The sequence below is a fragment of the Psammomys obesus genome, unplaced genomic scaffold, assembly GCF_907164565.1.
Source record: "Psammomys obesus unplaced genomic scaffold, mPsaObe1.curated_primary_1811, whole genome shotgun sequence".
Classification (NCBI taxonomy): domain Eukaryota; kingdom Metazoa; phylum Chordata; class Mammalia; order Rodentia; family Muridae; genus Psammomys; species Psammomys obesus.
In genome coordinates this window covers 3,705,229-3,727,378 of record NW_026585742.1, presented here as the reverse complement: position 1 = coordinate 3,727,378, position 22,150 = coordinate 3,705,229, and the positions used below count along the sequence as shown (strand labels likewise).

General features: G+C 42.7%; 1 protein-coding gene across 2 annotated transcripts in view; it reads right to left on the bottom strand.

Moving 5' to 3' along the window:
* The window catches only part of Ptprg (protein tyrosine phosphatase receptor type G), a 683,725-nt gene that overhangs the window by 498,377 nt on the left and 163,198 nt on the right, over positions 1-22,150 (bottom strand). For both annotated transcript variants that reach the window (XM_055599059.1, XM_055599058.1), the window contains exon 2: positions 13,335-13,439. In XM_055599059.1, coding sequence (XP_055455034.1) covers positions 13,335-13,439 — 105 coding nt within the window. The remainder of the gene's footprint in view (positions 1-13,334; positions 13,440-22,150) is intronic.

The window sequence follows — 22,150 nt, the reverse complement described above, 5'->3', positions numbered from 1 at the left end:
TACAAGGCAGCCACCTTACTCTTCAGGGTCCTTTCACGCTTAGTGATTCTAATGTGGATATTGTCTCGTAGCAACCTCCTAGATTAAAGAGTGGACATGTGGAAGAATTATCAGGAATCTTGAGGTAAAACAATAATAATACAAGCCACCACACTGTAACAGCCATCTATTGTTGACCTACATAGAAGAAGAGACAGACTTCTCACCACGATCAGACCGAGATCCATGCCCTTAACATTTCACAACAGACTTCTGCAACGGTTGGTGCGCCTGCCTTGCCACTTGGACTGCCCAGGTTTCAAAAAGCAAATATCACGCTTACTACTGTGCTGAACAAGACAAGGCAGGCCAACCCCTGGAGCTGGCGGGAAAGCCAACACTGACTAAGCAGTAATTTCAGGTCCAGCAAAACTCGGTCTCAAGAAGGTAGGGTGGAAAGAAATAAAGACATCTGGCATTAAACCTCCAAGCATACATGTGTGTGCATCCATGCACACATACACACATACACACATCACACACATACACCCTGCATGTAGAACATAAATCTGCAGGAGTAGCCACCTACAGAGTCAGAGTCTCAACACCGTGGTGACTGATGACCTAAACGTAACCTATCCTGAAGTCCCCAGAGTTCCCAACTCTGGCTTTACTGCGTTTAAGTCAGGTAGTCCATTCTTGTGGGGATTTATCTATGCTTTATAAGACAGAGGACAGCACTCTGGACCTCTGCCAAATAAACAGCAACTGCTCTGCAAACCATTCTAAATTGTGATGAACATCTTCTGACTTTGTAAATGTCCCCTAAGGGAACAGGACAGTCACCAGTTGGAAACGATCTCCCGAAAGCAATGGAAAACTCAAATTCTAGAGCAGAATGCTGAGCCAGAAGGCTCCCACTGAGGCTGAACTAAAAATAGGAGGCTGATTTTTTAATTCACCATTTAACCCTTCTAAATCCTACCATCTCTTTGCTTTTGCCTGGAATGCTTAGCCTACCTATCCACAGGGGTCAGCCAATTATCCCAAATCCAATGACTGGCTGAGCATGAGCCTGTGAGGAGATCCAGACAATGAAACATGAAGGCTGACTGGCCTGGGGTTGAGGTGCTTTACAATGCACTTTATGATATTTGCTTTGAAGGAGCCAGGAGAATTGCTGGTGGTAAAGTTCTTGCTGCCCAGGCATGAAGACCGGAGCTTGGTCTCCGATGCTCACATACAAATCCAGGCACTCGGGGTGAAGAATCCAGGCAGAAGAATCATGACGCCCTGGCAGCCATTCTAGCCAATAAGCGAGCTCCAGGTTCAATGAGAAATGTAGTCTCAAACACTCTGATGGAGATGACAGAGGAAGACAGTCCACTGGGCTGCTGGCTTCCACACGCATGCACACACACAAGGGGTGTGGGTACAGAACACTTCCTGTTCCTTTCGCTGCCCTGTATAACTGTGCCATTGAGCCTCTGCAACCCTGAGCCATACCAAAACCTTAAGAAAGTGACTCTGAGGATCGAGCCACTGAGGAGATGACAAAGCATGGGGAAGATACTCCGTGGCGTCAAGGGGGCAGAGCAACAGAGACTGGCCAGAGGTTCTCAGAGCTGCAAGACATAACAAACTGCCCTTACTGCCGTGCCACACATCTGTGGTCTTTCGAAAAGCTGAATCATTCTAACTCATCCCCCAGTTTCAGGTGCCTACACACCACGCTCCTGGAAAGGAGTTCTGTGTGATCGGGAGGGTGAGGGGACCTCGGTGACACTGCCAGTGCAGGGGTCCACAATGCCCACAGGAAACAAACCTTTACCAGCTCTTTCCTCCTCGGTAGGTGAGCACTCCAATGGGCCTGAGCACGGAAACTTCCTTTTCACACCCCGATGGATGGTGAGAGAAAGGGCAATTATACATGAGAAGGATGTCATAAGATAGCTCATTAGGAAGAGGTGTGCGAGGTAAAAGCCGCAAGCCCCTCAGAAAGTGACAAAATCATGTGTCAAGGAGAGACTGTCGGCCGAATACTTAACAATAGTCATAAGAGAATACTTCCCGATATCACAGAACGCTCCAGAAGTGGAAACCCCTCCCCCCGCCCCAACTGGCCTGGCCCATCTTTGCCAGTGCCTGTCAAAAAGGCTGGTAGAAATTCACATTTTGTTTTCCTAATAAAATTTCCTGGTGGCCAATCAATACTGACTATACTAATGGCACTGCTAAAATGAACAATGTTGTCTTAATACTAGGACCTAGAAAAGGGGGGAAGAGAAGAGCCTACTAGAGGAAAATAGGTCAGTGAGAACCAGAGCAGAGCCTCTAAATGATGCCTTTGGGAGCATGAGTTTCATGCAGGCTTTAGGAACAATTCCTTGCATCTAAGAGGAGGGCCTTCAAGCTAAGAATGGAAACAGACTCAGGAAATCTGATCTGCTGGTCTCCCCACATCATGGACGATGGCAAGATGAAGTGAAGTGGTGTGACACTAAGCACCTGGCATCTGAAAGCAGCACCCCCATCCGGCACTCCTCGACTTCTGGGAGGGACTCAGATGGTGAAGCACTTGCAGAGCTGACATGGTCCTTAACACCAGCAAGGAAATGTGTGCAGGGGGGGGGAAGGGGTAGCCCCGGCTCCCTAGCCAAACAGCCAGGTCAAACAGACTCCTGTATCAGCAAACAGAAAGGTACAGTTCACAATCAGTTCACAAACCTGGGTTGTCCCCTGGTTTCCACACCTCCACACACGCACACATACCAAAGTGGCTGGTAGTGGACTGGCGTGGAGGTTTACTGCAGGAGCATAAACATGGAAGAAGCTCCACGGTCATTGTGGAGAGGAAAATGGGGGGTGGGCGAGGGGGTCGGGGGTGCAGGGATGGGACCAAGTATGACCCGTAAGATGCTGAGCTATTTATGTGGCTGAATGAGAGCCACTATTGAGAGTCACCCTGAAGCAGACCCCTGTGTTTCCCTGACTTTTCGCCCAGCTCCAGGCAATGCTGCACCCTGCGTGACTTTTCCACCTTACATCACTCTGGCTGTCTGGCAGCTGGCTGACTCTTTGTGTCATCTCTGTGATAGTGATGCTCCCTTCAGAAGCAAGTTGGCCATGCCATGCTGGAATGGTAGTTAGACTATTGTTTAAATAAAATTGTTCTGCTTAGATAAAATTTTTCTTTAAATTGGACAAATGTTTATATAATTTTTAATGTACATTTAACAGGAAGCTTAACAAATCCAAACGGAAAATAAGCAGTCCTGCCAGATAGGAAAGTCACCAGGAAATTATGGCATCAACATTCTAAGAGACATTCTTGCTGAACACTCTGGGACCTGACAGATTGCTCCTTCTTATAAAAACACCCAAGCAAGTGATAGAGGTGGAAAGACTATTCGTGCCAAACCTTGAATTTCCTCCTGACTAAAAACCACTCAAGAAGGAATAACATTGTTAGATTAAGAATTGGTCATTCCTTGGACCAAAAAATAAAGTAAAATAAATCACATCCACAGTTGCGTTCATTATTTTAGGCTCTAGTGAAGTCACTGAAAAAGGAGGATTCCTATAATTACTAGAAAGTGTTTCTCAAGAAGGCAACATCAGAGGATCAGAGATGGAGCATCATGTAAAGGTACTTGCCACCAAGCCTGGGGATCTGAGCTCAATCCCCAGAAGCCACAAGGTAAAAACACAGAACCATCTCCAGAAACTGTCTTCTGACTCCCACTTGTGTTTGTTCATTCATTCATTCTCTGTCTGTGTCCTTCTCTGTGTGTCTGTCTCTCTATGTGTACACACACAGGAGTAAACAAATCATCTCAAAAAAAGAAAAAAAAGAAAAAAAGAAAAAACTACAACACTGGCTAGATGAAAAGCTGGGCATGGTGGTGCCTGTAATCCCAGTGCTCATAAAGCAGAAAGCTCAATGTTCAAGGCCAGCCTGGTGTACAGGAGGGGAGGCTGCACAATACTAAGGGTGGTACAGATGAGAAGAGAACAATGGCACACATATGAAAAGGTCAGAATGAAACTGGCTGTCCTGTAGGCTGCTGTAAAAAGAGAATGATTAAGACAAGATTCTCCATTAGGCAGGCACCACTGCTGTGTCTCTTAGTCTACCCCAGATGTTAATTCCATAGGACAAAATGAGGTTGAGTGGGTGAAAGACAGCTGGCACATCTTAACTTGAAAGATGAGAAAGAAGATATGTGATGCTTACACGCCTCAAACGGTGTGAGACAAAGAGAGCAGGTACCCTAAACCTAACCTTGTAACTCATTTTGGTTTTTTTTCAGCTTAGGTAAACTGAAAAAAAAAAAAAAAAAACTGAGTCTGGTGGCACTCCACAGCTCTTTAGTCCAGCCAGGCATGGACCAGGCTGAAAGTTCTCAATGCAGTGACACAGCGATGCCTCCCTTTACTCTGCTACCAAAACCACCTCACCATAAAAGATGACAGCAAGACTGAATGGAAGTCCAATTCAGCTGAATAAAGTCAACAAGAAAACAACCAAGAAAGTAGTGTTCAGGATGATACCAACCAACAATATATTGTCAAAGAAAATGCTCTATACCATTCTTTACAATGTCCAGGGGGAGGACACGCCATTTGTTTGGTTTCTGTCATCACACTGGTTTTAAGCTGAGTGGTATAATGAGTGAGTGTGTGTGGTAGGGCGAGAAGGGCAGACCTTTAAATAAGTCTCACAGCACAAGTGCGGCCCTGCTCTGTTGTTACTAGGCATGCACCGGGCTAGATGGGCTTCTCCTTTGAGTGATCAATCAAATCTTCCCGCCCATCCACAGCCCCTACCCTGCTCCTCAAGGACCCAATTTCAAAGGCAGGAATAGCATCCTTTCAAATTTATAATGAGGAGAAAAGATGGGGTTGGCTTTGATCCTTCAAAGATATGAAAAGTATATACTTCCATCTGACCCTCTGCCTGATGCAGACCAACTGAATTTATGGACTAATGAATATGAGGATTTATGTTATGTCAAAGTAAATATTGACCTTAGCTCTGCCCCGGTCAATATTTACTGCTTGGCTCAATAAATCTTGATGTTCATTTTTGAGGCAAGTCAATATCAGTTCATTAATTTCTACACAACTCGTATCAGCATTTTATAAAATGTTTCACCTAAAAAATCTGGATACAGACAGTTAAAGAGACCAAAATGGTACAGGTTCCCCTATGGCTTCATTCATTTCTAGGTTTCTCCCTCCTTATTTTGTGCCCTCTCCCACCTGTTGCTAGCAAAACTGCATAAATTTAATACAATACAGCAATCTATCCTAAAATACAATAACTTTTAAAATATGGATATACTGACACAAGAAATTGAAGCACTCTAAAAATATTTCTATAATATACAATATTTTCAAAATATTTACACAGAGACAATCACCTTCAGTTCTCAAAGGGAAAGTGTATGGTCTCCACTTTCCTGTCTATTCATAACGCGACACATTTTTCTGTCCTACGTCAATACACAGTATGGTCCGACCTACTTCACTGCAGTCGGTCCTCTGTAAGCATTTCAGCATAAAGTCCTACTGAAGGTCATTTAGACTGTCTGAGCACAGCATCACCCTGGAGACATGCACAAGTGGTTTTCAAAAGTGGGTTCCTAAACTCAGTTGTGCTGATCAGAGAACAACAGTATTCAACCTTGGGCTAGAGTGCAGTAGCTTGGCCCTGGCTGACAACCTTGGCTGTGTAAATTGTATCCACAGAACCCACAAAAATCTTAATAGTTTAATATTTATACCCTAAAGATGTTCCCCAAAGTCCGCCAGAATACGCCATCAAAACTGCTTGCTACAGGGTCCCCTTAAAAACTCAAATCTAGACCTGGTTATACCCACTTTTAAAAGCCCCAATATAGAACCTAACATTTTCACCACAGACACCACGTGACACCAAGTGATGGACAAATGTTTCATTTTCCTAGGACACTAGTTCACAAGTCCCAGAGCCCCTCACACATGTAGCCATATCTTCGTCTGATGCTCAACCTTATGAACTCTATGGAGCCATCTCTGGAAAGACGATGGCAAGAAACATTAGAGCAAAAAAGTTTTTTGTTATTTGTTTACTTGTTTTTTAAGGAAAAAAAAAAAGAAGTGAAAAGGAAGAGAAGGATAAGAACAACAGAAAAATATGAGTTGAAAAACTTCTTTAAAAAACCAGAGGAAACAGCCAAATTCGGCCAAGACTCTGGCACCAGATTTGCCTTTAAATAGCGAATGCTGGGCCATGTAGGTTCTTGCTCAAGAACAGTTAAAGATTAAACAGAAAAGTAAAGACCAAACGCATACGAAGACAGTCTTGCCTACAAATTACTTCCCACCTTGAGGCCTCTCCTAGCCTAAAACATTTAAGAAGACAGAAATATTGCAGGTGGTGGCTGCACACACCTTTAATCCAAGCACTCGGGAGGCAGAGGCAGGTGGATCTCTGAGTTTGAAATCAGACTGGTCTAGAGAGTGAGTTCCAGGACAGCCAAGGCTACACCAAGAGAAACCTCAAAAAACAAAACAGAACAAAATAAAACCTCAAAACAAACAAAGAACAAACAGAACATAGAAATAAAAGGATTATTCATAGTTTGGAATCACTGAAAGAAAAGTCTACAGAAAACTAAAAATATGGAAGGAAAAAAAAAACCCACCATGACACACCTTGATAAGGGCAAGTCCAAGTTTTTTAAATCATTATAACCAACCATCATTCTCCTTCACATCCACTCATTTTAAGTTAAATGTGATGCCATCCTGAGTCACCCTGGCCTCATCCTAGACAATTCATCTTGCTTCCTCTTCTGTATTGAAACAGTAATGGATTCTGTGGTGGTCTGAGTAAGAATGGCCCCCACAAACTCATGTTTGATCTCGTGGCTGCAGGGAGTGGCACTATTAGGAGGTGTGGCCTTGTTGGAGGAAGTGTGTCACTGTGGAGGTGGGCTTTGAGGTCTACGCTCAATCTACGCCCACTGTGGCACACAATCCCCTTCTGCTGCCTGCGGGTCAAGGTACAGAACTCTCAGCTCCTTCTCCAGCACCATGGCTGCCTACGTGCTACCATGTTTCCCACCACGGACTAAACCTCTCAAGTGTAAGTCAGCCCCAATTAAATGTTTTCCTTTAAAAGAGTTGCCAAGGTCATGCTGTCTCTTCACAGCAATGAGAACCCTCAGACAGGCTCCTCTGGGCTCTTTCCTTTTACTTCTCAAAGCCCCAATGACAAGCCCCCTTAAGATTAATGCTGCCTCCTCCTCACACATGCAGTGAAAAGAAAGAACATCCTTTGGGTCTATCGTTACAGGCCAACACCTGGCATACAGTTAGCTCAAAGTGGGAGGAAAAAAAACTGACTTAAAGGCTGAAACCAGATTAACAGGGGTGTGTGAAAAAGATGGAAGCTCATTATCAATTTAAAAAAAAAAAAAAAAAAAAAAGGGACCAAATACTATGGGAAAGACGGAGAGAGGCTGAGGAACAAAGGTGGCCCCTGAGCTGGGAAGCCAAGGCTGATTGTGTCCTTGCTCACTCTGGCAGTCAGGATGGATCGGCTGCAAAGACGAAGTCTAAGGAAATTACTCTCTTAAGAGACTCTGTAGGAGGCCTCAGGAGAGCAGTAAATAATACAGCAATATTAGCATTAAACCTCTGCGTTCTACAGTGCCTTCCATTCTTCTGATGACAAAAGCAGCCTTCTGTAGGCATGTGTATTTTGATTTACCCTGTACAGACATTCTTAAAAATAGGCATGGAAATGTAATTTTAAAGAAGTTAATTATATCCTCAGTTCACAGGGGAGCTCATTACTTAAAGGGCTCCAACGGCAAAGTCTTTAGTAAATCACCCACTCTTTTATCTGAATATCAGAGCCCGCTTGTGAGCACTGGGGCATAGGCTCCGGCGCTGACTGTCTCATTTGTCTGCCCATCCATTTGTCCAGCTGAAGAAAGAAAGAAAAAAAAAAAAAAAAAGGACATTGAGGCCTGACCTGGAGGCATAGGCCTATGATCCCAGGACTTGGGAGGCTGAAGCAGTGTGAATTCAAAGCTAGCTCAGGCTACATGGTGAGACCCTGTCTCACAAAGCGGCATTGAATCTGCAAAAATCAAATGAGGCACTCTGGGCACAGTGCATAACAGGGGTTAAAAAAAAAGCGGAAACCTATAATCCTTGTCCTCAAAAACTGTACACTTAGCTGGGGAAATGAGCCACATAGCTACACACAGAGAGGCTTTGCTTGTGGAATAGGCTGTAATTAAGAGCCGAAAGAATAACAGGTCTTCCCGTCCAAGGTAATGGCTCAAATTTCATGTGTGTGAAATTTCCTGACACCAGAAACTCACGGCCATCTGTAGGACAGTCCATCTCCATTTTACAGGTATTTAAAACAAGATCTTAGCTGTGCCCTGGCCCAAAAGACAGAAGCAATGCCCGGGAGAATAATCCCTTCTGATCTTCAACTTGCCCAAGGACACAACTTCCCACAGGGCATTTTGGCAACTGCACGTTTTGATTTTGATTTTGGATTCTTCTGAAGATGGGCACCACTCCCACCCCAACACTGATTCACACAATTTCTTTATACAAAAAAGAAACTATTAAAAATGCAAAGAATTCAGGGTCAGAGACCACACAGCCTGGTTTTCTTCCAGCATTTGAAAGGAAGAACAAATACACATAGGTTTATAAAAACACTTCACAGTTCCACTTGGACTTGTTCCAGATTTTTTTCTTATTTCTCTTTCCTGCAACCATGACCTATGCAACATATGGTATTTTCATTTTAAAAATTACAGACACTCCAGGCAAACTCCAAAATTCATGAACTATCATTAGCAGAAGTTACAGAGAAATTTCTACACCTTAGCTGGTTTAAAACTACAGAAGACAAATTGTTTTAATATTTCTAATGAGATACTTGAAAGGATTGCCCTTTTTTTTTCTGGTATAATTCTTCATAAAATTCCCCATAAGGAAAAAACAATCCAAAGATAAAGAGCATCTTGAAATGACACTGCTATTCTTCACAGGTAACTCTAGCCTCCAAAGTCCATTTTTCACTTTTAATGGATGAAGTTTCCACGTGAATATAGCTAACATAACCCTTGCTACAGAATCTCAAGGAAGAACTAGAGGGGGAACCATTTCTTAATGACTACAATCAGCATACAACGGGCTCTTCAACCAACAGTCCTGTGTGCATAAGTTGAAGATGTTTGATAATCCTGTAAAAGAACAGCTTACTCATCAACTATAAACAGAGATCTGTAGCTGTGATCACGGTCACACTAGAGTGAACACTGAAATGTCCCCATTCTATTAATGAAGTACAGCAGTGGCCCTGGCTAAGAAGAAGCTTGCCCAGCCCAAAATTCAGCCTCTAAAATGACTGTGTAGGACAGCATGGGAATAATGACATCAGTATGGTCAGCCAAACTATTCCCCACCAAACAGCAAAAGATGAAACCGAGTGTTTCCTTGACCTGTCCTGAAACACTCAGTCATCTTGTCCCCTCCAAGCCCTTTCCCTAAAAAGGAAAATGCAAATGCCCCTGAAGACTTGCTGAAGACTTTCCAGGTGAAGAGGACAACTAGGGAACACAAAGAAGTCTTCTTTCCCCCTGAGTGTCTCCCAATGCCACCAGACTACACTCTGCTCAGAATACAAGGCATGTGAATGGGAGCGGGTCCTGAGGAATTTTTTTCTGCCAAGGGCCGGATAACAGTATCTTCCAATTTTCCATCCAAAGATCCATCACAACTCCTGAGTTTGGGGGTTCATGAGTTGGCTCGGGGGGTCAAGTGCATGCTGCACAAACCTGACAATCCTGAAGGTGGAGGAAGAGAACGGACTCCCAAAGGTTGTCCTCCAACCACCACACCTTAGGCACATTTGAGTGTGTGCACACAAATACATGTCATGCCCACACACAATAACTATGTATGTATTAATCATAGTTAGTAACATCTATATCAGGCCTTGGCTCTGAAGCTATAGTAAAGTACCACAGACAGTACACAAAGCAATGAGTGCAGCTACACCACACTAACCCTTATGTACCTGGGGGAAGGGAGGAGCTTGTAGCTTCTCCACCTCTGAAATTAAGCTTCCTTTTGATAAACCTCATTTGAAAGTCACAAAGGTCAAAGCATATAAATCTGCCCATGTGCACCTCACTCCCTTAGCCCTCAGTACTGTCTACTGATTACTGGAAAGCATGACTGCTCAAGGGGAATTTCAGAAAAACCAACAACTCGTAAAAGAGAAGCAGATTCAAGAACAGCAAGCACAATAGGTACTTAATGACAAAGATGGTGCTGAAAATCTGACACCTATCACCTCAACATCACAGGCACAACACCCTAGGAAGGAAATGCTGCTCCTCGTTACGGTTTCCCAAAAGGGAAACTGAGGCTCCAAGAAATTAAAAATCCCTCCAAAATCAGACTCACTGTTAGCAGTATTTGACACAGTACAAAATTTATACTCTACACACTACACCCCCACGCCAAAAGACAAATGGCAATGTCCTAGGAGGAACTAACTGCATTGCAGGATTAGATGCACAATGTTAAGATCTGGCCCATTAAACTGATCTTTCAGAAGTGGCCTGATTTACCTTTGCTAAATGTAAAAATGTCTCACAACGAAGAGCCTCTTCTCAAGCCCACATCTTAAGCGCCCATTATGCTCCAATGTATTTCTAGGAGCGAGAAGCCCACAGTCAGCTGTGGCTTTAAGGCTTCAGCCTAAAGTGTGGAAAGCTAACAGATGCCAAGTCTTACTGTTTCCTGCCCTTCCTCTATCTATCAGCAAATACTGATCAGCATTTCTGATGATTCTCCAATCTTCCTGACCTAAGACCCAATCCTGAGTTCCCTCCACCAAAGAACTACCCTGACATCCTTGGAAATGATTTCAATATGAGGACTGAACATAGGATGGGCGTCCTGACTCAAAAAATCCGAACTGTTTGGAGTACTGACAAGATGTACTAGGGAAAGATTCTACAGGCAATCTTATGAAATGGGTGACGGTCCAAACTCTAAATCCTAAAATCATTGTATAAAATCACCTTTGGATGTTAGGTACATATGAAACATTATATCCTGTTCAGACTTGGGCTCCACCCCTGAGACTATTTAATGATACATGCAAACATCCAACATTTGAAAGTCTGACAGATGGTACCCGAGCTGTCAATCCCTTCCTCCTCTCCTCCTGCCTTCATTACTTCTAACAAGTGGCTTGAGAAATTCTTCCAAACGGGTGGGATCCATCAGAAAGTTCTTCACGGACTGTGCTATCTGAACTGGGGGGCTGGGTGGGGGTGAGGGGAGTGTGAGCGGATTTACCAAAACAAGGCTTGCTAAACTGCAGCCTGTAACCATTATCCGGCTAGCACCGGTTCTTGCACAGCCTGTAGAGGAAGACTGCTTCTCAACACTTCAAGTGCTCAGTTAAAAAAGAAAAATCCAAAAGGAAGTATTTCCTTATTACATGAAAATTATGTAAGACTTGAGTTGCCATCTTCATACACAATTTCATTGCAACCTAGCCAGTTGATACAGGCTTCCCAGTATCATCTACTGATGGCTCTTAAGCCGCCCTGACAGGGATGAGGGTTACAGCAAAGTCCCTTGTCCTGAAAAGGTCTACAATATCTATGACCTAGATCTTTCCAGGTAAGTCTAAGTGTACCAATCCATAAACATGAACTATCAGCCTTCAGCTAAACCCAAACCCAGACACATACACTGCAGCACTCGTAGGTGACCTGAGGCCCACCAGTGTTAAGGACATCAATAATGGCCCCATTCCACAGACACCACCACTCATGTCCTCCTCACGTAACTGAGTGATGTGAGAAGTGTTCCTTCTTCATTGCCATGTGCAGCGAAGCCCCATAACTTCCAATTTCCTGCCTAACTGCATTATGATTCTAAGTCGATGAGCTGTAAATAACAGGCCACTTTGTGCCTCCCTGTGACTGATACCACAGCTACAGTACATGTGATAAATTTTCTTTGCATGTCTTGGCGAGAAGCTATATGTATAGAATTTTGGCCCCATCTCCCAATTTTCGTCATTTGTCAGAAAATGGTGACAAAAGGCTCTAATTAGATAATCCTAATCGCAAAGAAGGAGGTGTGATGGAATACTTCACCATCGCTGTCTGGGAGCAGGCAAACAAAACAGAATCAGCCATTCTCCCTGCAGGGGCAGGAGATTTATCAATAGACAAAAGAATGCAAAACGCCAACACATAAGGGTAATTAAAGATCAGGTCTATAAATTCTCACACTGACATAAATTTAACAAGATTTGCAGGTGGAAATTTGGGATTGAAAAGGAAGCCCTGACTCAGAAGAGAATTGCAGCAATTCTATATGCAACAACACTGCATAATACATAGATTTATTATGAAGAATAATACCCGTGCCTCCAAGCTCTTTCAAACAAGGAATTTGAATTATTCAGTGCCATAGTAATTTCAAAGTGGTCTGTCTTCTTCAAGTATTCCTCCTTAATTTGCTATGATCCATTTTCCATAAATTTTTGAGTGTTAACATCTCTTTTAAAAATAACAATCCACCTAGTGTATTTTTTAGTTAGTTGAAGGGAGCATAATCTAGAGAGGTCTCTAACTGCAAGAAAGTTATTTCTGATGTAATATGCACTAAAATTGTAACAATGCTTTCTTATTTCCCTGCCTCAAAAGTGGAAAGTAAAACTGAGCTTGGCAGACGGTAGAGAATGGCACAAGAGTTGGAAAATAAAGTCACATTTCCTGGGAAATGGCAGAGAGACCCTGTTGGCAACCTGATGCTTTATAATACTTAGCTGACTTAAGAGACACTGTCTCCTAAAGGCAACACTGTCTCTCAAAAGTTTGGTATGATGACTCATTAACAAGAACACTTCAAGCTGAGATAGGTGCACGCCTTGTAATCCCAGTACTCTGGGAGGCAGAGGCAGAGGGATCTCCATGTATTCGAGGCCAGCCTGCTCTATAAAGTGAGTCCCAGACAGCATAAGGCTACACAGAGAAACCCTGCCTTGGAAAAAAACAAAAACAAACAAACAAAAAACCAAGAACACTTCAGGGACAGAAGTGGAGGGTTTGAACACTAGAAAAGCGGATAGGGAAAGAGCCACTCACAACCTTCAGGAAAAGCAGGCTTCAATATTTTCAACTTGTAACAATGCAAAATTTTCTTGAACAAACAGGAAACAGGGCTGAGGTGACCTCCTGATTCTGAGTGTTTATTTTTAACCCTTCCAGGGCATTAAGCAGTGGAGCTGGACTCACCAGAGTACGCCCAGTAGGGGTCTCCCGAAGCCTTTCGCCTGCGGATCTGCACGGAGCTGCCCTGTCTGTTCTCCTGGAGGGCCCCCACGTAGCCTTCAGTCAATGCTGGAAGAGAGGGAGAACACAGTAAGCTGAGTCATCAGGACATAGGACACAGAGAGGATGTTAAGATGCAAACGCTGAGGCCGTACACAGAAGCACGGACCTTAGCAACTGTTTCCATGAAACCTTTTTGTTGTGTTGTAAGATGGCTCAGGCCTTGTAACCCCAACACTTGGCTGGGGCAGGAAGGTTGCCTCCTGTCCCAGGCTGCCTGCACTACAGCGTAAGAGCCTGTCTCAAAAAAAGAAAATATTGTAGAAAAACCCAAAGCAAGACATTAATACATTTACCATTCATATTAATAGCATCTATGAGCTGTTATGTTTGAATTTAGTTTGCAAGTTTGTTTGGTTGTTTGTTGAGACAGGGTCACTCTGCAGCCCAGGCTAACATGCAACTGACCTTGTAGATCAGGCTAGTCACACACACACACACACACACACACACACATCCAAATTCCTATTTAACCCCCATCCTCCCTCCTGAGATTACTAGGTATGTGTACTGATATTATTTAATCTGAACAACACCAAATGTGGACACAAAGGTCCCAGTGATCAAGAAATAAACTTCAAGAAATGAAATAACCTCTATTTGCCTAAGGTCAGGTCACGTTTAGAGCCAAAATGTGTGTTTTGGATTCTAACTACCTGAATAAATGTGTGTTCTGAGTGTAAAAAGCCACCTGGGTACAGGTAGTCTTCACTGTGTCTGTTACATGTAGGAAGATTCCGGTCCAGAGATACTCACTGGGCTCCAGGGCAACAAAAAGCACATAGCAGAACTGAGAGACAAACAGATGCCATCAAAACTAGGGCCTCTGCCCTGAACCACACGCAGGGTGATCACCCCTCTTCTTCCACACCCTTAGGCCCACAAAGAGTACCCTGAGGTTCCACAGACATCAAAGGACAAAAATCTTCCACTGCCAATGCTCAGCATTGGCTCACCATTCAGCAGAATGGTGAAACACTTCTGAAAACTCCGGTCCACCCCACAAAAGCAAAAGGATTCTCTACTGCTATAGAATTTCCATGTGCCCATTCCAGCATCCAAAACCCTTCCCTCCTAGCCTTTCCACCCGGTGCAAATTGCTGCTAGTGATGAGCCTACACCTGAACGCACAGATGTGTACAAAGACAAAAGTCACAGGTGCCCAGATTCCAAGCAATACACTCCATCCGCCTGTATTAATATTCAAATACACCCAAATAAAATCAAGTCTGCTTTCAGGAAGGAAAGGAAACGGGTAGGAGAAAAGTACATTCACTTTGAGGTGAGAAAAGCAATGGGAAACTACAGTGTATTTTCAATTCAGATTAAGCCAGCAATGAGGGCGCAAGGATCAAGGTGCAATCTGATCAAAGGGAACACCTTTGATCACTGGGGCTGGCAGCCAATGAAAAACCACCTCAACTGCAAGGGCTAGCTTAAGACCTGCAACCAGGGCTGGAATACAGATGCTCCTCTAATGAGGTCTTAGAGGACAATATGAATGGAAGAAACTCCAAATGTTCAATTCAGAAGGAAACCTGCTATCATGTCCGAGTGTTCACTAGTCCAGAATGACAAAGTTAAAAACTCTAAGGCGTTGCTCACTGTAATGTGCAATGAAACGGTGGCCAATCGCCACCCAATACACCCTTACATCCTGTGGATGAGCCAGTCAGAGCACCCATGGGTGGACAGTTCTCAACTACACCAAAAATAAACCACCCCTAACCTGCTCTGATGCTTCCCTCCACTAAACCATGCTGGACAACCAGTTTGGTTTCCGTGCATACGGTAAATAATTCAGTGTGTATCTACCTACTGTGTTTCATGACGCCCCAATGCCCTTCCTCTTTGTATCAGGACAATGAGTACAGCAGCATCTTGAGGATGTGAGCAATAAATGACAATTCTATTGGGGTTCGTAGTGTTCTCTCAGTTTCCTCATCTGTAAAATATGAGCCCTGGAGGGTATTTCAGAAGATAACAGGACTTACTGTGAGCAGAGCACCTAACTGACTTCCAAGCTCTTAACTGACCCCTCGCTGGATGCAGAAGAACATGAGGGAAGCTAATTGTCTAGAATGCATCAAAGGTGTGATCAACAAATTGGAGGACTGCCTCAGCTGTAGCCCACCAAGCTGATTTTTTGTTTGTGTTTGTTGAAGCACAAGGTCTCATATAGCCTGGGAGGGCCTCAAACTTCTGATGCCCCTGATGCCATGTCCCCAGTTTTGGGATTACCAGTGTGTCCTTGTGATCCCAGACTCACTCCACTTGCCAGGTAATGGAGACTAAACTCTGTGCTCGTCCTGCGCTACCTTCTGCCACCCACATTCAGCTGATTTCTATGTCTTACCCGCGTGGCTCTGTAAATGGTGTGAGCTCCCTGGTGGATGGATTCTCAAAACTTATTCTGGGTGTTTATTGGGTTCACCATTTTTTATTTTCTTCTGCTTCAGGATACTCTACTCAATTTAAGTTGAACTGTTCTAGAGACTCTTTCCCTCAGCACCAGCGTAATAGGAACTTGCTCCACACACAGTCACTCTTTCAGTACCAATCAGAACCTATGCTAGTGATGGATCTACTGTGGACTGAACAGATGCCTACTGAACTGCTAGACACAAGCCCAGGAGGATGCTGGGACATGTTCTCCAAAAACAAAAGGTTAGGTGATGATCAAGTATCGAATCAGCTATTCTAGAAGCTAGAATAACAATGGAGCCTGGAGCCAAGCCAGGAGGCAAACCAGATAGGTCAATTCTCTTGACAGCATTAAGCCCTGGCCAGAGCCAACCAGAAGACAGCCAGACTAGAACCTGTAGAGTGGGAGAGTTACAATGAACTGAGCAGAAGATAAAACTCTGTCTTCTGTCACTTGAGTGAACTGTCATCGAATGGCAATGATGGGATACTGAAACCACAGGTCACATATCAGATAACCCTTTACATTATGCTTCACAACAGTGGCAGAATCACAGTCATGAAACAGCAACAAAAAAATTCATGGTTGGAGTCACTACAACATAAGAGACTGTTCTAAAGGGTCACAGCATTCGGACAGTTGAGAACCACTGCTTTAGACAGTCTCTTCAACGTCTGATCATCAAGTTATGTATCTACAAATGACCATCACTGTAAACGAAGTCTGATTTTCAAACCAGGAATGATTTTTTTTTAATAGAAATCACAAATAAATAACATAAACCTTCCTAGATTTAGGAGCCAAATAATAATTTTTTAAATGTCCTAGATATTTTTTTTTTTTGGGGGGGGACTGGGGAGTAACAGCAAGAAAGTCACTTTCTGCCTCAGCTGCCTCACTTTCAGAATCACTGCTCACCTAACAGAAAGAGCAAACACTGAAAACAGAAAGCAGGACAGAAGGGCCTGAGAACTCCTTGGGGAGGCAACTAAAAAAGACCAGCAACTCTCTCGCTGGGCACCACATTCTTTCCAATAGAAGTAACCATATTTACTTTTCTTTTTTATTGTGTCTGCCCATTATGTGCAATTCCTTATCCCACCACCAGATAAGGATGGGATCACATATTGATGGCACCTGGGTAAACTAAGAGAAAAATGATTTAATGCCCTTACCTCAAATATCTCTCATCCAAAGACAAGGTGATGTTTAAATGTATTTTTAAAAACTATTTGAATAGCAGTCAAAATGTATATACACTATATAAAGCAACCTAATGTTTTATTGAAGGAACAGAGGTTTGCAAATGGTAACAGTCTGTGGTTCCCAAGTAAAGCTACAGAGTCAGCATGCCAGATTCAATCAATTTTAATACTCTGTTCTCTCCCAAGCTCCAACAGCCAAGCAGCAGCATGGTACTGCTATGGTCTGGCTATGAATCATGCTATTGATTTTCAATATCTTCTGTGCAGAAAATTAAATTATGCAAATGCATGCCTTTACGGATCCTTACCTTAATGTGAAATTGCATACTTGCTTATGTCAGCAACTTAATTACACAATTAAAAATGGAGCGTGCTTATGAAAATGTGTAGTTTCACTCTTCGGAACAGACAATAAGTGTAAATCTGCCTATGGTTATCATTTGAATAACAAGGAGGAGACGGTGTTAGGCAAACATAAACTCTAGCAAATTCCACAACCCAGCCCCTATGGTTTATGGATTTGAAGTTATTTGACAGCTGAAAGCATAGGAAGGCTTTTTGTCATATTATATATAATGTTCCAAATAGTTGGAACAGCTGTATACAACACAGACAGGCCCAGTGGCATACACAGATACACATGTTTCTGAAAGAGGTCAACTACATACATATCGCAGTAGGCCAGCCAACCTGGGCAGGTGAAATTTCTAACTCAAGCAGGCTTTTGAGAGTCTTGCCTATGTAATAATGAAATGGGTTTAGGAGGGACAAATCCAGCTACTCCCATCATCCCAGTCTACCGACCCTGAGGAGATGAAAGTGGAGATTTAAAAACCAACAGTATTAACTAGCCAATGGTGCTTACATCTCACTCAGCAGGAGGAATCCTAAGTCAACTCAGTTGCTAGGCAGAAAGCTAGATGAGTGTCAGGCGTTTTCATCAGGGAGTTTCCAGAAACTCCATCTCCTCTCAGAACTTGTACTGAGTCTACCTCATTTCCAGGCGTAAACGAAAAAGATAAAAACGTTCCAGGCCCAAAGGCCCAATCCCTTCCTATAAAAATATCCTACGAATTACCTATTACTGAAGACATCAATGGAACAGTTTCCTGTGTGCGTGATTTAATTTCCCAGAGCTACTGGACACAGTTTATAAGAATAAATGTTTGTACTCTGGGAATATAAAAGCAGATGTGTTACCGAACTCCTTCACTGCATCTTCAGGAGGGCTCTGAGAACTCAGAGCTTCACAAAAATTGGTCTTGGGGGAAGGAACTTGAATTTTCATTAACTCTCCAGTGTTAATTTCTGTATGAACATTTTTCCCTCAAAAAGCTTTGTTCCTCTCCACACATTAAGTAACACTTTGACATAGATGTTTGTTTGTTTGTTTTATTTGCTTTTATTTTTCCTTATGTGTATGTGTGTATGGCATGTGTACGCAGCTGCCTGCTCAGGCCCTAAGACAATGTCATAATCCTCTGGAGCTAGAGCTATTGCAAGCATTTGTGAACTCCCAGACCTGGATGCTAGGAACCAAACTCAGTACCTCTATCTCTCTATTTCTATCTATCTATCTATCTATCTATCTATCTATCTATCTATCTATCTGTCTGTCTGTCTGTCTCTCCTGAGTGCCATGAAGCGGGAGCCCAGGAAAAGGAGAGTTAGCTACTGATGGGCTAAAACCTCTGAAACCACAAACAAAAATTAACCTATCTTCCATTCAAATTCCATTCAAATTGTTAGGTATTTGTCCTAACAATGAGAAGTTACCTAATATCATTTTTCGTCACATTAGAAACAAAAGCTACAAAGCGGTAGTGACTAGTTGGATGTGTGGTAAGAACCGATTCCTTCTAAAACATGTTCGCACACCCCATGCGCTGCCATGAAGGTATAACTACATGCCCAATTATAGGGCATTTTCAAGAATGTAGGGGTCCGGGAGAAGAGATTAACTCAAAACTAAAACACCACACAAAGCAACTGTGTTCCCCCCCCCCACGAATGAGAATGGCACAGGGTGATAGAGCAAGAATAAGAAAGTCAAGCGCTCCCGCCTATCACTAAAGTTAAGCAATAGGCCTTCTCATTTTCATCTGCAGAACGGTTATTTTTTTACAGTGGCAAGCAAGGAGTTAAGCAGGCTGTTTGTGTCTATTATAACTCCTCATACAACAAACAAATTAAGGATCCCTCAAGTCTGATGAAATCAGGCACAATTTTCTCTAAATTTTAAAGAGCATTTAAGAACATTAAACTCCACACAATAGCCTGAAATGAATATATCTTTATCTTTTTTGTGCCTACAATGAGCAAATGTATCAAATTATAGTTAAAAGTAATTAAATATTCTGACGAGTCTCGAATTTCCTTTGTGCTACATTTCAATTAATTGTGGTAAAATGTGCTTGGTGGGTGTCCCAAAAAAGCAGAATGGAGAAGTATACCTCTGAGCAGCCACGGTGCTGCGGGCTGCTCTCGCTGCTGTGTGATACCAAACCAACCTCACACACAAAGGCTTCTATTACAGCAGATTGTCTATTTCATCATATTCAAATGCACCTATTGTCCTAACTACAAAAAATTGTTTTTCACTGTCTAACATGATAAAGAGACCTAACACAGAGCCATGATTCCTTTTTAAGTAAAATAAATCACTAAAACTGAGAGGCAATTCTAGGGAACTAGGGATCACCCCGTAGTATTAGGTCCTACTGAGCAACAGAGACAGAAAACAGCCTCATAAAAACTGAAAGTCAGGTAAAGGAGCAAAACCCCAACCGACTATAACATAACCCAAATTCCAAAAGGCAGAATGTGTTGTCTTTTAAATCCAGGCCTGAAAAATTAGAGCCACTGCTATAATTAACTCCACCATAGTTTCAGTTCAGAAGCTGGAGATATACTTTGCAAAAGGTCTGAGGTATACATGGCACACTTCAAAAGCTGACTCTTTCCACAGTTTGATAACCCCTTGCAAAAAAAAAAAAAAAAAAAAAAATCTGAAAGAGACAATTCCCTGCCACAAAGACACAATCCTGGCTTCAAAGACTTCATGGAGCCGGACAGAGGTGAAATGAACAGCTCTCCAGGCCTGTTTTATAATAATACTCTTTGGCTCCCAAAGAATTGAGTCTTGCAACTGTAATAGAAGCTAGAAAATGAAGACTTGTCCCAGGTAGTATTATGGTCACATTCAAGGCTACGGAGGCGAACATTGATTTGCCGCTATGGTGCTTCTTTGTGAATTTTTAGTGAGCCACAAAATGACAAATGCAGGCGAGAGCTTACACACTGGTGGCCACCATGCTGGGCACAGCCACCCACCTGGATGTTTTATTTCACCAGGTAGGGGTGTGTGTGTACGTGTGTGTGCGTGTGTGTGCGTGTGTGTGTGTGTGTGTCCAGGGTGGAGGGGAAAAAACGGGAAAAGACCCAACACCCATGCTTATGTGATTGTAACGGGCATTTATTCCCAACGTCAACAATATGTTGTGTGAAGAGCAGGCATGTGTTAAGAGAAGGGCCTTGAGTTACCCAGCTCACCACACCTCCCATTTTGCACCTCCATTGCACTTGACCATTTTCCTTTTGAAACCATGCCCCATGGCCACCTGAGTTTGCCATCACAGCCCAGTCCATCAGCCACTACTTTACTAACTAAAGTGCTGCCTATGAAGCAGGCACTTTTAAAAACTGTCACAGGTTAGGGATTAAGCTTAGTGGTAGAGCGATTGCCTAGCTAGCAAGTCCAAGGCCCTGGGTTCGGTCCTCAGCTCTGGGAAGAAAAAAAAAATTGTCAGTCCATGTAACTGATGATGGAAACCCTACAGTCTAGGAATAATTATTCAAAAAAGCTGTGTTACTGGTGGAAGAAGACACAGCCTGGAGGCAGACACTGTTCCCAAGCTTTCAGAGGTGACACTGCACTCCAGTTTTTGTTTTCTTTTTCCTCTGCCCAGTGCAAGAGACGGAGGCAGGAGCTCTAAAACTGCGCTGGCACCCCAGTTCTTGCAGCTATCTTTCACAAAATTGCATTTGGGGCACCACAGAGTAGTATCTCAGTTAATAGTGAGGCCATTTTCTCAAAGCACAAAACAAAAAACAACAATAACAACAACAACAAAAACCTACATGAGCCACAAAACTAAAATGGAACCATTTCAAAAGAACTTAGCTGTACAGGCTTTTCCGACTTCTTTTGGCAGCAAAGATAAAAGCATGTTCCTAATAGTATTCAGAGTGTAGAGTGATTTTTCTAACATGCTGTGCAGAAGATCCAATTACAACTATACAAACATGACTTACTGCCTATAAAAAGAAAGTCACCCCATGCCAAATACAGCTCAACATGGTTATGATGTGATTTTAGCGGGGGAAAGGTGATACACTGACTAATAAATTCTCTTCATTCCATTCTTTAGTTTAAAATATATAATTCTTACTGCCTAATATAATTTTATTTACCAGAAGTAATCTTCATCACATGGGCTTTTTAAGTAGTCACCTTATCTATACAAGCATATTATATATGAAGTACTAAAATATGCTCTATATAGAACAAAAAGTTGTATGAAGTTAAAAAAGGAAAACTTATATGTGGCTTAGTACCCATTTGAAAATGACTCTAGCAAAATATGCCAACAGCAAGCAATTCACAATTCTGATACACAGTGATTATTAAGGTCTATGCTCTTAATGGCTCCTAGGCTTCATCATAGCCAAGTTCATATGGTCCTTGTGTTAGAAGGAGGTATAGGAATCATACTTAAGAATCCTTTCTGAATAGATAATTACAATCACCAGACATTAACAGGTTCTTATACCTTTCAGCCACCAGAAATGGAGCTCAATAAACCTGTATTCCTTCTATAAAACCCACTCTGTGGCATTTAGTTACATCAACAAGAAACAGACCAAAACAGTGATCACTGCTAGTATAATGTTCTTGTGGAATGTACACAATTTACCCTTGTTCATTCAAATGCAGATTTCTCTACCCCACTATCTGGTTTCCATCTGGACTTGCATTCTGATGTTTATTCTAAGCATTACTTGTCTCAAGTTTGTGTAAACATGCCACC